We start from the raw sequence: 14795 nt of genomic DNA, 5'->3' as shown, positions 1-14795 counted from the left end.
TAATGGCTGCTTCACTACCTGAGCCATATGGATCCTTCCCCCCACCAGCAGCTTTTCCGAACTGCACAGAAGGGAGTTATCCTTAAAACACATTCTTCGCTCCCATAATTATCCCGGCCTCAATCTACAGTGGCGTAATTTTAGGTAAGAGGTCCGCCAGTCATGATTACCTACTTGTTTCACTTCAATTTCTGTTCCCTTTTCCTTGTGTTTACCTTTCCTTTTTAGTGCGTTTCTTCTCTCGTTTTGCCTCTGTATGTGAGGATTTGGAACTGTGTCAGGTCTGTGTCTTTTAGCCGTTCTCCTTGTTCGCTGTCCGTCTTCGTCCCTTCACCGCATGTGTTACTGTTTCTATGCGTTTGGGTGCTGATTACCACGCTGTTTAGCGCCCGAAAACCTCAAACCACACACACCTACAGTGGCGTACTGTCCCCATACACTCCAACCAAAACTTTCCACCCCCTCTGATCTATGATCTCCTCTCCATTCTCATCTCCAACCTTGTTCATTTGCAGTCCTCTGCTGATGCATTAGCTCATCTTTCCCCGCTCCTCCACTTTTTGTTCCCTTTTCCCCACCTCCCTGCCCAACAACCTTCTGACAATGTACCTGTTGGCAGCCTACTCCCTGCACACTCCACCAGACAGCGTTTGTTTCTCTCCCCACCCGTACACTACTGTCTCTGCACTTTCACCTTCACCTTCCCCTTCTCTGTCCCCCTCCAGATTGCTGCTTGGCATTCCACGTGATGTTTAATTTCGGCCCGAGATGGAGTTGGCGGTCATGTGTATGTAAGGTGTGCTTTTTGTGTGTGTGTGTGTGTGTGTGTGTGTGTGCGCTCACCATAACATTATTTTATAGATGTAAGTATCTATCTCTCTCTCTCTCTCTCTCTCTCCTGACGAAGGCTGTGGCTGAAAGGTACTGGTGAGTATCTTTTAATCATGCCTGCAGTTTAATCTGTGTTCTTTTCGGTAAGTAGTTATCTATCTTTTCCTACATTGTTGATATTCCTATGTGCAGTTTCCATTTTTTTATATAAAAACATCAGACACATTAATAAGATACTGTCCACCTGCACAAAGACATGGCAAGAGAAGTGTCATAAGAAACCATACTACATATCAAATCTATCTCGTCATTTAGTGACTTTGGAACCTTTGCATTGAGTACTGTCAATGGCAAAATAAAAACCTGATGTTGCTAAATTTTAGCATTGAAACAAATAATTTTCTTGGATATTAAATTCTTGACATTTGGGAATTCTGTTCACAGTTCAAATTCTTTCCTTGGTAGAGAAATTTGTTTTCTAAGTAGCAACAACAAATGTAGATGGAAACAAAAGGTACCACAAAATGATTTATTAATCCATTTGGGGAGGGTAAAGCATTCAAGAGAATGAGATTATATTGAAATTAGGTAAAAAAGTTGTCCAGGCAAGGAGAGAATTCAAGATAAAATGAATGGAAATGCAAAATGTACTTTTATTTGCCTCGTCATGAAACTAAAATCTCCTTTTGCCACTACAACCTTAACTGTGCAGGAGAGAATAGTCACTGCAGCATGAAGATTGCAGAGTTTGTCGTGTAGTGAAATTTGGATTGGATTTGGTTGCTGAGCCCATAAACCTGGACCTACTGGCAAGGCAATTCAAAAAATAATGAAAAAGTTTAAATGCACTGGCACTGTTAGGAATGAGCCCAGATAAGGCTGCCCATCAGGCTGTGCTCACCAAATTGAAGACATTAGTACACTCATTGATCACAGTCCAAAATTGGTGCAGCTGTAGTTCAATTGAACTGGACATTCCACACTGAATGGTAGCCATTAGTCTGTGATTTGCTGCACTTACTGCCAGATTTGTGCAATGAGTTTGGTATTATTTTAAGGTAGGACTGTATATAAATGGTTGTTTAGATCATGGAATTTAGGCTTTTTGTGTTCATTTACCTTCAAAACAACAGTTTGTCATCTTTTCTAATGATTTCAGACACGAAAGAAAACCTCTAGAAGATAAAAGTTCACCAGGATTGCCAAAACTGCAGCAATTGAGCAAAAAGAGCTTAGTGCAGCAATATCCTCATCAAACAGTCCTGGTGCTATTAACGAAACAGTGCAGCCTTGAGAATGAGATGCACTGTGTACAAGATCCTGTATGGATCTTCAGGTTAAGTAGATCTGCAGTCATTAAATACTGTACATTCTGACACCTGATCAAACAACTTGGCAATTTGATTCTTTAGTAGTTAATATCATAACTGATGAGAATAAAAGCACACAAATTTGATCCTGAAATGAAGTGGCAATCATGCATTTGGGTTTTCCCCTCCATAAAAAGGGAAAGAGCACATGTACTTTGCAGTAGATGGCCGTGTCCACATGAGTAACATTGCGGTAGATGCAGGGAAAAAAACTACTTCAGGTTTGGTACTCATGAGTGGTCCTACCAAAATTCTTTGAATGCATCAAGAAGAAAAATCCAAAATTGTATCTGCACAGGACACTTCTGTCATCACAGTGCACCAGCCCACTGTGCAATGGGAACAGTGTCTGCCTGAGATGAGAGATCCGGGCACCTTCCTCCTTCAGCCAGTAGCCCCTATCCTAGCTCTATGCATGTCTTCTTGTTCCCCAAAGCAGAAGAAACTGTACATGCTTGCTAATTTGCCATCATTGCGTATAAAGTGTGCATAAAGGACCCACCAGAAGTTTCCCACAATGTCAGAAAGTGATGTGACTGGCGGAAGCAGTGCATAGAACCTCGGGTAGAGTACTGTGAAAAGATGTAAATGTAAGAGTTTCAAATATGCTAATGAAAACAAATCTCAAAGCTTTGTTTCTCTCTCATAGGTCATGAAAATATAGCAGTGATTGTGATGATCCAAGACCATGTCTCTATTTCTTAAATGCTGATGTCTTGTGATAAGGCGCTGGTACTTCGATGGAAGTGGTCTAGATGAAATGTGACAGATTGCAATCGTATAATAAATTACATAGCTTTTTCCTTTCTTTTTACATCTTTTGTGTTTTTGTTCGGAATCAAGTGTGGAATGAGTTTTACATTTTCAGATTTTGTTTCTGCTGGATAATGTAACAATTTAGTGATTGCAGGTTCTGAAATTGTTGCACCTCAACAGTATGCCCATAATATGTTTGTAGTATAGGCCATTCACTGTATGCAGTACTTTGCCTTGAGTCGAAAAACATTTCCCATTGTCTGCTTTGCAATGTTCATTTTGTGTATTAGAAACTTGGAACAAAATAGTGAAATATGGCATTTCCTTTCTATTGTTCTTTCACTTTTAAATTAGAGGAAAAAGGCCTCACAAATTTGACTGTGTATTGGGTCTGTAAAAAATGTAAAATATTATGTATCACTGTGTTTCCTCAACATTAGCTGAGCGAAACAAGTAGTTGAAATTTATTTATACGGTAAATAAGTTAAATCTTGTTGCTACTAAGGTTGAAAGGTAAAGCTTATTATTACAAGGTACTACATTTTTTAACAGTCAATTACATGTCAGTGCAATGCTCTGCACAATTCATGTAAGTCTGTACTGACTGTATTAAACATCACCCATAGCCTTGACTCTTTTATCATGTGGTGTTATCTGTTGAAAAGTACCCATTTAATTTTATCTTTATGGGGGCAACAGATGCTGCAGAGTTTAATAGTTCTCATCTCTTTGTTTCTTACCATTTATTGATAGTTTGATGATTGTTCTTGTACACTTGAAAAATTCTGCCAAAAGCAGTTACCTTCAGCTAATTACCATTCATGTGGGCTATTTAGCTTGCCTTATTATAAGCTTAGTGCTGCTTTTAAGTAGTCAATAAGAATTTACAGATCTGCCAAGTATCACTGGACTATTAACCAGTCTACACTCTATATTGTTCTGTGTCAAACACAAACTTGAAGTAAAAGCCCTTAACAACTAGTTTTAAGTATTAACAAATTGACCTAAAAGTTCTGTTTTTAGAGCTAAATCATCACAAATTGAGAGGAAGGGGGGGGGGGGGCAGGGTAAGTAAAACATAGATGTTTGTAGGGGAAGGAGGGGAGAGACAGGTGAAGTGTGAAGTACAACATAGATGTTTGTACTGTTGTCTGATGTCCAAACAGGTTCAGTCATTTTCACAATATGATATTTCGACAGCATACGTATCATCTTCAGGTGATACCTGTAGAATGAGCATATTTTCTACCTCCCGCCTTCTGTCTACTCTTACCACCCCCTACATCTTCCTTCACTGCTGGTGGCAGGCTGTGACAGGTAGAGTGGTGAGGGCAACAGTGCTGTCCGAAGCTGGGCATGAACTCCGGTCCTTCAGTACTTCTGCAGCCTGCATCAGTTGTGGGAGCCGCTCTCGGCTAATGCTGTGATTGTAGTTGGCTGAGTGCTGACTCCCAAGCTTTGCTGAGTCTGAAGCCAGTGTGTCTGTTGATCAGCTGATCAGCCACCTGTATTTCAGTAGCCTCCATCAGAACACAAGGTCTGTCTTAGGGCTTCCATTTCTTTGTGCTTATCGAGTCCCCTGTACCTATGCACAGTTCGCCAACCGCAGATTTCGTGGATTGCATAAGTTTGAGGTGTCTTCTGTGTTCCTTGCATCTTTCTTAAATTGTCCTTGCAGTCTATGCAATATACACCTTACCACATTTACATGAAATATGGTAAACACCTGGTTTATGGATTGCCCAAGTCATCTATCACCATATCGAATAGGACGTGTGTTTTTGGAGGTTGACAGAAAACACATTTAATGTTAAGTTGTGCCAGGGTTGTACCGATTTTGTTCAATACTTCCCCAGTGTGCGGTGGATATGCCATTGTCTTTTCCTCCTCATTGTTTTCTGTCTGCTGGGCTTGTGCTTTCTGGCTGAAAGCATCTCGGATTTCTCTCTCGTCATATCATTTTTCTAGTTGCCATTATGAACAAATGGATGGCATTGCCATGGGTGCCATCTGTCACCAGTGTGGCAAACTTGTTCGAAGAGAAATTACTGGAAACAACTGCACTGAAGTGGGAAGCCTACATGCTTTTTCCAATATTTTGATACATCTGTTGTGGCCACATGGCAGTGAAAGACTACAGGAGTTCCTCCAACATCTCAACTCTCTGAATCCCAGTATCAGATTCGCCATGGAGGTGGAAGAGAATGGTGAACTCCCCATTTTGTACATCTCAGTCAAGCTCGAAACAAACGGCACTGTAGGACACAGTAAAGCCACGTACACTGATTTCTATCACCACACTGCCTGCTGCCATCATCCTTCACAGTGTGAGGGTATGCTACATACACTGGTTCACAGGGTCCATGCAATATCGGATGAAGGAAGCCTACCAAGGGAGCTTAACCACCTTAAGAATGTTTTCAAGGTGAAAGGATATGACAAGAGACAAATCTGACATGCTTTCAGACAGAAAGTGCAAGCCCAGCAGGCAGAAAATGAGGAGGAAAAGACAATGGCATATCTGCCATAGACTGACAAAGTATTGAACAAAATTGGCAGAATCCTGGCTCAATGTGACGTTAAATGAGTTTCCCATCCACCTCCGAAAAATGCATGCTGTTTTAGATACCGTGAAAGATGACTTTGGGCTCCATAAACCAGGTGTTTACTGTATTCCATGTAGATGTGATAGGGCTTCATGAAGTAGGAAGAAACGGAAGTGCTAAGACTGTCATCATTGTTCTGGGATTGTGTTCAGAGGAGACTATTAAACTAAGAGCAGCTGGACTATTTGATTTCAATAAACATGGAATTAACAGTTGTGGAATAACTGAAACTTTGACAATACAAGATTTTGTTAGTGTTAACCTACATTTCATGTATTTTGATGTTGTTTTTGCCATGAAGAAACGGCTCTGTGTATGCAATACAATCGATTAAGTACTTTGCGCTGGTGAATATTTAACATAATTTTTCATAAACTATTCCACTAGCTCCAGATTCAAAGTGTACCTGTCTGCAAGTAAAAAAAGCATAAAATTTGCTTATTTTTTGTGCTATGTGAATGGTGATTTGTCTTAATTAATTCTAGTCTGCACTGTAACAATATCATTATTTATAAATATTTTACGGAATAAAGGTAACTCACTAAATAGTTGGTGGGGAGTAGATATGAATGTAAACAGGACTGTATGAACATTGCTAATTTTCGGTTGAGTCCTCTTCGGAGCTAAATTGTGGACATCCTGTCAATGGTTGTGGACCCTCCAATCGCAATCGACGGCTCAGCACATCAACATTTCAGTGAATTGTTAGCCTCACTCCTTAAATTAATTGTTTTCAATCAAGACTTTCCACTGCCATACTTAAAAGATAATTTGTAATGCGTAGGGTGGAGACAACTTTCTAAATAATAGGTAACAAAATTCATCTGGATGTGCAGTACACAAATTCCTTCCATCATTTCTGTTGTTTACTGCATGTAGTATTTTATGTCTTCTGAAAAAATGTCATACTTGGTTATGGGATCAAAATTGGAGAAGATCAGAACTGATATTTGAGATTGTAACTGGAGATGAAAGTTACAGAGATTAAATGTCATTGTGTAGAATTTATTCTGAGGCAAGGTTATACAAAGTTTATCCTGAGACATAATTTTTCATTGATGATGCATATTCAGCATTAAAACAGGGTATATAAGGAAAAAAATGGCCTATTCACTCTGAAGCAAATTTATCTGTTGTCACAAGAATATCTGAAGAAACTAAGATGGTGACCATTCAGATTAGTTTGTATAGCATGCTATACATGTCCTAATATGTTTAAGGATTATAATAGTAGTGGCCAAAGGCAGTCCAGCGGTGTACATGGTCACAGGGTGGACAGAACCTAGACTATTATTGGACTCGTTATGAAGCAGATGTTCATCTTACTATCCTTGACTGAAATTGTATGCTTTTGTTGTCTTCCTGAAAATCACTTAACTGCCACCATGCATTGTTTTGTGCTCACAGAAGTGAATTCTACCAACAAGGCAGTCCTGAACTGCTTTCCCAAGGGGCATATGGTGGAATCTTCATTCAGATATTGGCGATTCTCCTGTGTACACAACTTGAAGTATTATGAATTACTTTGAGGAAGTTTACAGAGGATTGCAAAAAGGAAAATAAGTATTTTCATCTACAAAATGCTATTTTGCTTGCTTTTGCAGATACAAACTGTAAGCTGAGTCTTCTGAACACTATATCTGGAACTACAGAGGATCCTAATGGCAACAATGTGAAAATGGAAGGAATCATTGGGCTTGCTATATGGATGTGCTGTGTATTATATTCATCCCTGCGTACAGCCTCCAATTCATCAAAGATCACTATGACAGAACATGTGCTTGTTAAGGATAATGGTGCAGGTAAGTTCTTGTTGCTATTAATGTAAAGGAATGCAGATGTTTCTTTGTAATTGGTAAGCCTCTGACTTGTCATGTATAACAAACTGTAAGTATTTCAGCCAGTTTGGCAGCTAAGGGTCAAAACGCCAGGTATAGCACCTTCTCATTTACTTAAAGATGATACAATGAATCATATGCTTCCATTGAAAGTATTATTTGTCACTGACTATCTCTGAGCTTCTCAGAATGTATAGCCATGTAAGGATGATGTATTCTCTGTGGTGTATTGGTGAATATATATGCTTTTGTTTCATTAAATACACAATTTCTACAGCTACATCAAAATGTGTGATGATGTCTACTATGTAACACACATTATAGCAGCACCCTGCAATGTTCTGTCTGTCTTCAGTCTGAAGCAGCACTGTGAACATACACTCTGATGTCCATTTTTATGCATCTGATGCAGGTTGCTGCCAGGACAGCCCCAGAAAAAGGATTTAGGCATCATTTGAATACTATTTCATTACTTGCATCTTCCCTCTAATGAATGTCACTCTCAGGCACTCGCAAGAGGAACATGATAGTCAAAACTTGGCCGAGTCAGAGCAGGGTGAAAACGAGGGGACATCTATTTCGGCTTAGGCACCAACACCCAATAGTTGCCAAGAAAATGATGGTCGAAGTTTGGATGCCACTTCATCAATAACGGAAAGGAGAGAAACAAAAAGAAATTAAGACTGGGTGTGGCAGTGAAATGATGGCTGTGTAGTGCTGGGTTGGGAACAGGGAGGGGGCTGGACAGGTGAGGACAGTGAATAACGAAGGTTGAGGCCAGGAGGGTTACAGGAACATAGGATGTATTGCAGGGAAAGTTCCCACCTGCGCAATTCAGAAAAGCTGGTGTTGGCGGGAAGGATCCATATGGCACAGGCTGTGAAGCAGCCATTAAAATGAGGGATATCAGGTTTGGCAGCGTGTTCAGCAACAGGGTGGTTCACTTGTTTCTTGGCCACAGTTTGTCGGTGGCCATTCATGCGGACAGACAGCTTGTTGGTTGTCATGTCTACATAGAATGCAGCACAGTGGTTGCAGCTTAGCTTGTAAACCACATGACTGGTTTCACAGGTAGCCCTGCCTTCGATGGGATAGGTGATGTTAGGACTGGAGTAGGTGGTAGTAGGATGATGTATGGAATAGGTCTTGCATCTAGGTCTATTACAGGGGTATGAGTCTTAAGGTAAGGTATTGGGAGCAGCAGTTGTGTAAGGATGGACGAGTACATTGTGTAGGTTCGGTGGATGGCAGAATGCCACTGTAGGAGAGGTGGGAATGATAGCAGGACATTTCTCATTTCAGGGCACAACGTGAGATAATTGAAACCATGGCGGAGAATGTAATTCAGTTGCTCCAGTCCCGGATGGTACTGAGTTAAGAGGGGAACGCTTCTCTGTCCCTGGACTGTGCGACTTTGGGAGATGGTGGGGTCACTGCAGATGCAAGGAGCACAGGTGGCTAGGCTGTACGGAAGAGCTTCTTGGTATGGAATGGGTGTCCCATTACCACCCTGCTCATCACTATTGATGCCACGTCCCTGTACACAAACATTCCTAGTGCCAATGGCCTAACTGCTATTGAACACTAGCCTTTCCAAATGCCCTATGGATTCCAAACCAACAACCTCCTTCCTAGACACCATGAACAACTATATCCTCACCTACAAGTACTTCTCCTTTGAAGGCATTACATACAAATCCAGGATACAGCTATGAGCACCTGCATTGCACCGTCCTATGCCAACCTATTGATGGACCACCTAGAAGAATCCTTCCTAAAAGCCCAGAATCCTAAACATCTCACCTGGTTGAGATTCATTGATGACATCTTTGCTATCTGTATCGAAGATGAGGACACCCTATCTACATTACTCCAGAACCTCAACAATTTTTTCACCATTTGCTTCACCTAGCCCTGCTCAACCCAACAAGTCACTTTCCTAGATATTGACCTCCACCTCAGAGATGGCTACATAAGTACCTCTGTCCATATTGAACCTACTAACTAGCAGCAATACCTCCACTTTGACAGCTGCTCATTCCATACAAAGAAGTCCCTTACATACTGCCTAGCCACTGATCGTTGTCACATCTGCAGTGACGAGTAGTCGCTCTCGGAATATACCGAGGGTCTCACTGAAGCCTTTACTGACTGTAATTATCCTCACAACCTTTACAAAAACAAATCTGCTGTGCCTTATCTTTCCAGTCTCCCACCACCTCCCAAAGTCCCACAGTCCGGCCACAGAGCAGCATCCCCTTGTAACTCAGTACCATCCAGGTCTGGAGCAAGTGAATTACATTCTCTGCCAGGGTTTTGATTACCTGATGCGGTGCCCTGAAATGAGAAATGTCGTACCCACTATCCTTCCCACCACTGCTACAGTGGTATTCTGCCATCCACCAAACCTACACAATATACTCGTCCATCCTTACACAACCACTGCTCCCAATCCCTTATCTCATGGCTCATACCCCTGTAATAGACCTAGATGCAAGACCTGTCCCATACATCCTCCTACTATCACCTAGTCCAGTCAGGTCACTAACATCACCTATCCCTCCCCCTGCGGGTCCGGGGATTAGAATAGGCCCGAGGTATTCCTGCCTGTCGTAAGAGGCGACTAAAAGGAGTCCCTCCCCCTCAAGGGGGTAGTTCGCGCCTGCGTCCGGAGACGGACGGTTCCACGACCTCTATTTGCGGTCATTTTGGTTTTTCACTTCTTCTCGTTTCTTCCTTCCTTTGGTTGGTTCCTTTATTTGCTCTTCTCCATCTCACTGTCTTCCTTACTCTTTCCCTTGTCTTCTTCTCCTTGCCTTCTCATTGCCTTCTTCTCCTTGCCTTCTCTGGTCTCCGCCTCGGCGTTTGAGAGTCTGTCCTCTCCCTCTCTCTCTTCTTTTTCCTCTTCTTCCTTCCTCCCTGTGCGCGCCTGAAGGCCGACCCACACGTTCGCACACGTAGCCGGTGACGGGGTAACGCGTAATTCCCCGCCCTGGGTAGACAAGTAAGGCACGCACGTACCCCCTGGTAAAGGGAGGGTGATTGCCTGAGCTGATACCTTCTGACCATGCCGATTGGTCCCTCCGTCTGTTTCTAGGGAGGTGTGACCTGAGGTGTAAACATTCACCTAAAGCGGGAGTGCCCTCTGAGAGGGTCCCCACAAGGAAGGAGCGCGCCATCGGAGACGCTGGCAATCATGTGGGATTCCTCCGCAATGGATTTTTCTTCTTCTCTCTCGACTTCTGCCCATAAACGGAAACTTGACCAGCCACCAGTGACAAAAGTACTACCGCCTGCCCCACAGTTCCTCGTAGTTTCTCGATCTGAGGACGGCAAGGATTTTTCCTCTGTCAACCCTTTCGTTATCCAGAAGGGCGTAGATGCCATAGCCGGATCTGTCAAGTTGTGTACCAGGTTGCGTAATGGTACCTTGTTACTAGAAACTGAGAGTGCCTTTCAGGCACAAAAACTGCTTCGGGCCACACTCCTGTGCACGTTCCCTGTCCGGCTGGAGGCTCACCGCACTTTGAATTCGTCTCGTGGTGTGGTATATACTCGATCACTCGATGGATTGACTGACGAGGAGATTCAGTCTTTCCTCGCTGAGCAGGGCGTGACGGCTGTCCATAGGGTCATGAAAAAGGTCAACAATGACCTTGTACTGACCTGGACACTTTTCTTGACCTTTGATAGTGTTCAGCTGCCGTCGCGTATCAAAGCGGGCTACGAGGTTATTTCTGTTCGCCCCTATGTCCCGACACCTACGCGCTGCTACCAGTGTCAGCGTTTTAATCACACTCGCCAGTCTTGTTCCAATGCGGCTAAATGTGTCACTTGTGGCAGGGATGCCCATGAGGGTGACTGTCCACCTCCGTCTCCTCGTTGTGTGAACTGTCAGGGTGACCATGCAGCGTCCTCCCGCGACTGTCCCATCTACAAGGAAGAATGCTGTATCCAAGAAATTCGGGTCAAAGAGAAAGTGTCCACCTCGGCTGCTCGCAAGCTATTTGCTAGTAGGAAGCCCACGCTGCTCCCAGCGGGAAAATACAGTACTGTCCTCGCCTCTCCTCGGACTACCAGGGAGGTGGCGACGCAGACATGCGATCTGACCTTCAGCACCACGGTCGTCCATTCGGCCAGTGCTAAGATCGTGCGGTTGACATCTCCTCTTCCTCCCGTCACCCCTCCAACACAAGCACCTTCATCAGCTTCTGCCAAGATGAAGACCCAGAAGTCAGATGCACGGGCCTTCAAGAAGGAACCGTCCCGTGCTGACTTCCTACGTACCTCGACCTCCCAGCCGTCGACCAGTACTTCCACTAAAAGACCTTCCAAGAAGGCTCATAGGAAGCAGAGTTCTCCTTCTCCGCCACGGCGCATTTCTTCTCTTGCGCCACCCAGCGGTTGCCGCCCCAGGCCGTCATCCGTTTCGCCTGGCCGCACCGCTGGTAGCCGAACATCTGGCCGTCCACCGGCGGAGGAAGCTCCTCCTCCCGGCCATCTTAACGAGATGGCCGATGAACCTATAGAACCAATGGACGATGACTGTCCGCCTACTGATAGCGGCGGCAGTACTCGCTCGAAGCCAGGCCCTCAGCGGCCTTCGAGGTGACCCCTTCTTTCATCTTCCTTTTCTTCTCACGATGGCACTTATTCACTGGAACGTTCGCAGCATTCACTCCAACCGAGAGGACTTGAAGTTGCTGCTCCGCTTGCACCGTCCGCTCGTCGTAGCCCTCCAGGAAACGAAGCTACGCCCATGCGATCACATTGCCTTGGCACACTACACCTCTGTGCGTTTTGACCTACCCCCTGTGGTAGGTATTCCGGCTCATGGAGGGGTTATGTTGCTGGTCCGGGATGATATTTACTACGATCCCATCACATTGCACACCGGCCTGCAGGCAGTTGCCGTCCGAATTACTCTCCCCACTTTTACATTTTCTATTTGTACTGTTTACACTCCATCGTCGTCTGCCGTTACCAGGGCAGACATGATGCAACTTATTGCTCAGCTACCTGCACCATTTTTGTTAACTGGAGACTTCAATGCCCACCATCCCCTTTGGGGCTCTCCAGCATCCTGCCCGAGGGGCTCCCTGTTAGCAGACCTTTTCAACCAGCTCAATCTTGTCTGCCTCAATACTGGCGCCCCTACTTTTCTTTCAGACACATCTCATACCTATTCCCATTTAGACCTCTCTATATGTACTACCCAACTTGCACGCCGGTTCGAGTGGTATGCCCTTTCTGACACATATTCGAGCGACCACTTCCCATGTGTCATCCATCTCCTGCATCATACCCCCTCTCCATGCTCAGCTAGTTGGAACATCTCCAAAGCAGACTGGGGGCTCTTCTCTTCCAGGGCGACCTTTCAGGATCAAACCTTCACAAGCTGCGATAGTCAGGTCGCACACCTCACTGAAGTCATTCTCACTGCTGCTGCATATTCCATCCCTCGCACTACTTCTTCTCCATGTCGCGTACCGGTCCCCTGGTGGACCGCAGCATGTAGAGACTCTTTACGTGCTCGTCGACGTGCTTTATGCACCTTTAAACGCCACCCTACAGTGGCGAATTGTATCACTTATAAACGATTACGTGCGCAGTGCCGTTGTATGATTAAAGAAAGCAAGAAAGCCAGCTGGGCTGCTTTCACAAGCACCTTCAACAGTTTTACTCCTTCTTCTGTTGTATGGGGTAGCCTGTGCCGTCTATCTGGCACTAAGGTCCACTCACCAATTTCTGGCTTGACGGTCGCGAATGACGTCCTTGTGGCCCCTGAGGATATTTCCAATGCCTTCAGCCACTTTTTCGCAGAGGTTTCGAGCTCCGCTCATTACCACCCTGCCTTCCTCCCCCGAAAACAGGCAGAGGAGGCTAGGCCACCTAACTTCCGCTCCTCGAATCGTGAAAGTTATAATGCCCCATTCACCATGCGGGAACTCGAAAACGCACTTGGCCGATCACGGTCCTCCGCTCCAGGGCCTGATTCTATTCATATTCAGATGCTGAAGAACCTTTCTCCTGGGGGTAAAGGTTTCCTTCTTCGTACTTATAATTGCATCTGGATTGAGGGACATGTTCCCGCATGCTGGCGCGAGTCTATTGTTGTACCGATTCCTAAGCCGGGGAAGGACAAGCACTTGCCTTCCAGTTATCGACCCATCTCACTTACCAGCTGTGTCTGTAAGGTGATGGAGCGAATGGTTAACTCTCGTTTGGTTTGGCTGCTCGAATCTCGACACCTACTTACCAATGTACAATGTGGAATTCGTAGGCGCCGCTCTGCTGTTGACCATCTGGTTACCTTGTCGACCTTCATTATGAATAACTTCTTGCGGAAGCGCCCGACCGCGGCTGTGTTCTTTGATTTGGAGAAGGCTTAAGACACCTGTTGGAGGGTGGGCATTCTCCGCACCATGCATACATGGGGCCTTCGCGGTCGCCTCCCTCTCTGTATTCGTTCCTTTTTAATGGATCGACAGTTCAGGGTACGTGTGGGTTCTGTCCTGTCGGACACCTTTCGCCAGGAGAATGGGGTGCCACAGGGCTCAGTTTTGAGCGTCGCTCTCTTCGCCATAGCGATCAATCCAATAATGGATTGCCTCCCAGCTGATGTGTCAGGCTCCCTTTTCGTGGACGATTTTACCATCTACTGCAGCGCGCAGCATACATGTTTCCTGGAGCGCTGTCTTCAGTGTTCTCTTGACCAACTTTACTCCTGGAGTGTCGCCAATGGCTTCCGTTTTTCTGCCAAGAAGACGGTCTGTATTAACTTCTGGCGCTACAAAGAGTTTCTCCCACCGTCCTTAAGACTCGGTCCCGTTGCTCTCCCATTCGTGGAGACAACCATATTTTTAGGTCTTACATTTGACAGGAAACTTAGCTGGTATCCACATGTGTCTTATTTGGCTGCCCGTTGTACCCGTTCTCTAAATGTCCTTCATGTTCTCAGTGGTATGTCGTGGGGAGCGGATCGAACCATCCTACTTCGCCTATATCGGTCGATCGTCCGCTCGAAGCTGGATTATGGGAGCTTCATATACTCCTCTGCACGGCCGTCCATCTTACGCCGCCTCAACTCCATACAACATCGGGGTTTACGTCTTGCGATAGGAGCATTTTATACTAGTCCCGTCGAGAGTCTTCATGCTGAAGCCGGTGAATTGCCACTGCCCTACCGGCGCGATATACTGCTTTGTAGGTATGCCTGTCGGCTACTGTCAATGCCCGACCACCCGTCTTATCGTTCCTTTTTTGACGACACTCTCGATCGTCAATACGGGTTGTATGTCTCTGCCCTGCTACCCCCTGGAGTTCGCTTTCGTCGCCCCTTCAACACCTTGATTTTTCACTCCGTGCAACCTTTAGAGTGGGCGAGAGCCAAA

At 45.0% G+C, this 14795-nt stretch overlaps 1 protein-coding gene across 2 annotated transcripts in view; it reads left to right on the top strand.

The window, feature by feature from the left end:
• The window catches only part of LOC126236367 (serine incorporator 1), a 113056-nt gene that overhangs the window by 77638 nt on the left and 20623 nt on the right, over nucleotides 1–14795 (top strand). For both annotated transcript variants that reach the window (XM_049945609.1, XM_049945610.1), the window contains exon 7: nucleotides 7168–7365. In XM_049945609.1, the coding sequence (XP_049801566.1) occupies nucleotides 7168–7365 (198 nt within the window). The remainder of the gene's footprint in view (nucleotides 1–7167; nucleotides 7366–14795) is intronic.

The sequence above is a fragment of the Schistocerca nitens genome, chromosome 2 (assembly GCF_023898315.1).
Source record: "Schistocerca nitens isolate TAMUIC-IGC-003100 chromosome 2, iqSchNite1.1, whole genome shotgun sequence".
Taxonomy (NCBI): domain Eukaryota; kingdom Metazoa; phylum Arthropoda; class Insecta; order Orthoptera; family Acrididae; genus Schistocerca; species Schistocerca nitens.
Note: the sequence above shows the minus strand (reverse complement) of the source record. Positions and strands in the feature narration are given on the sequence as shown.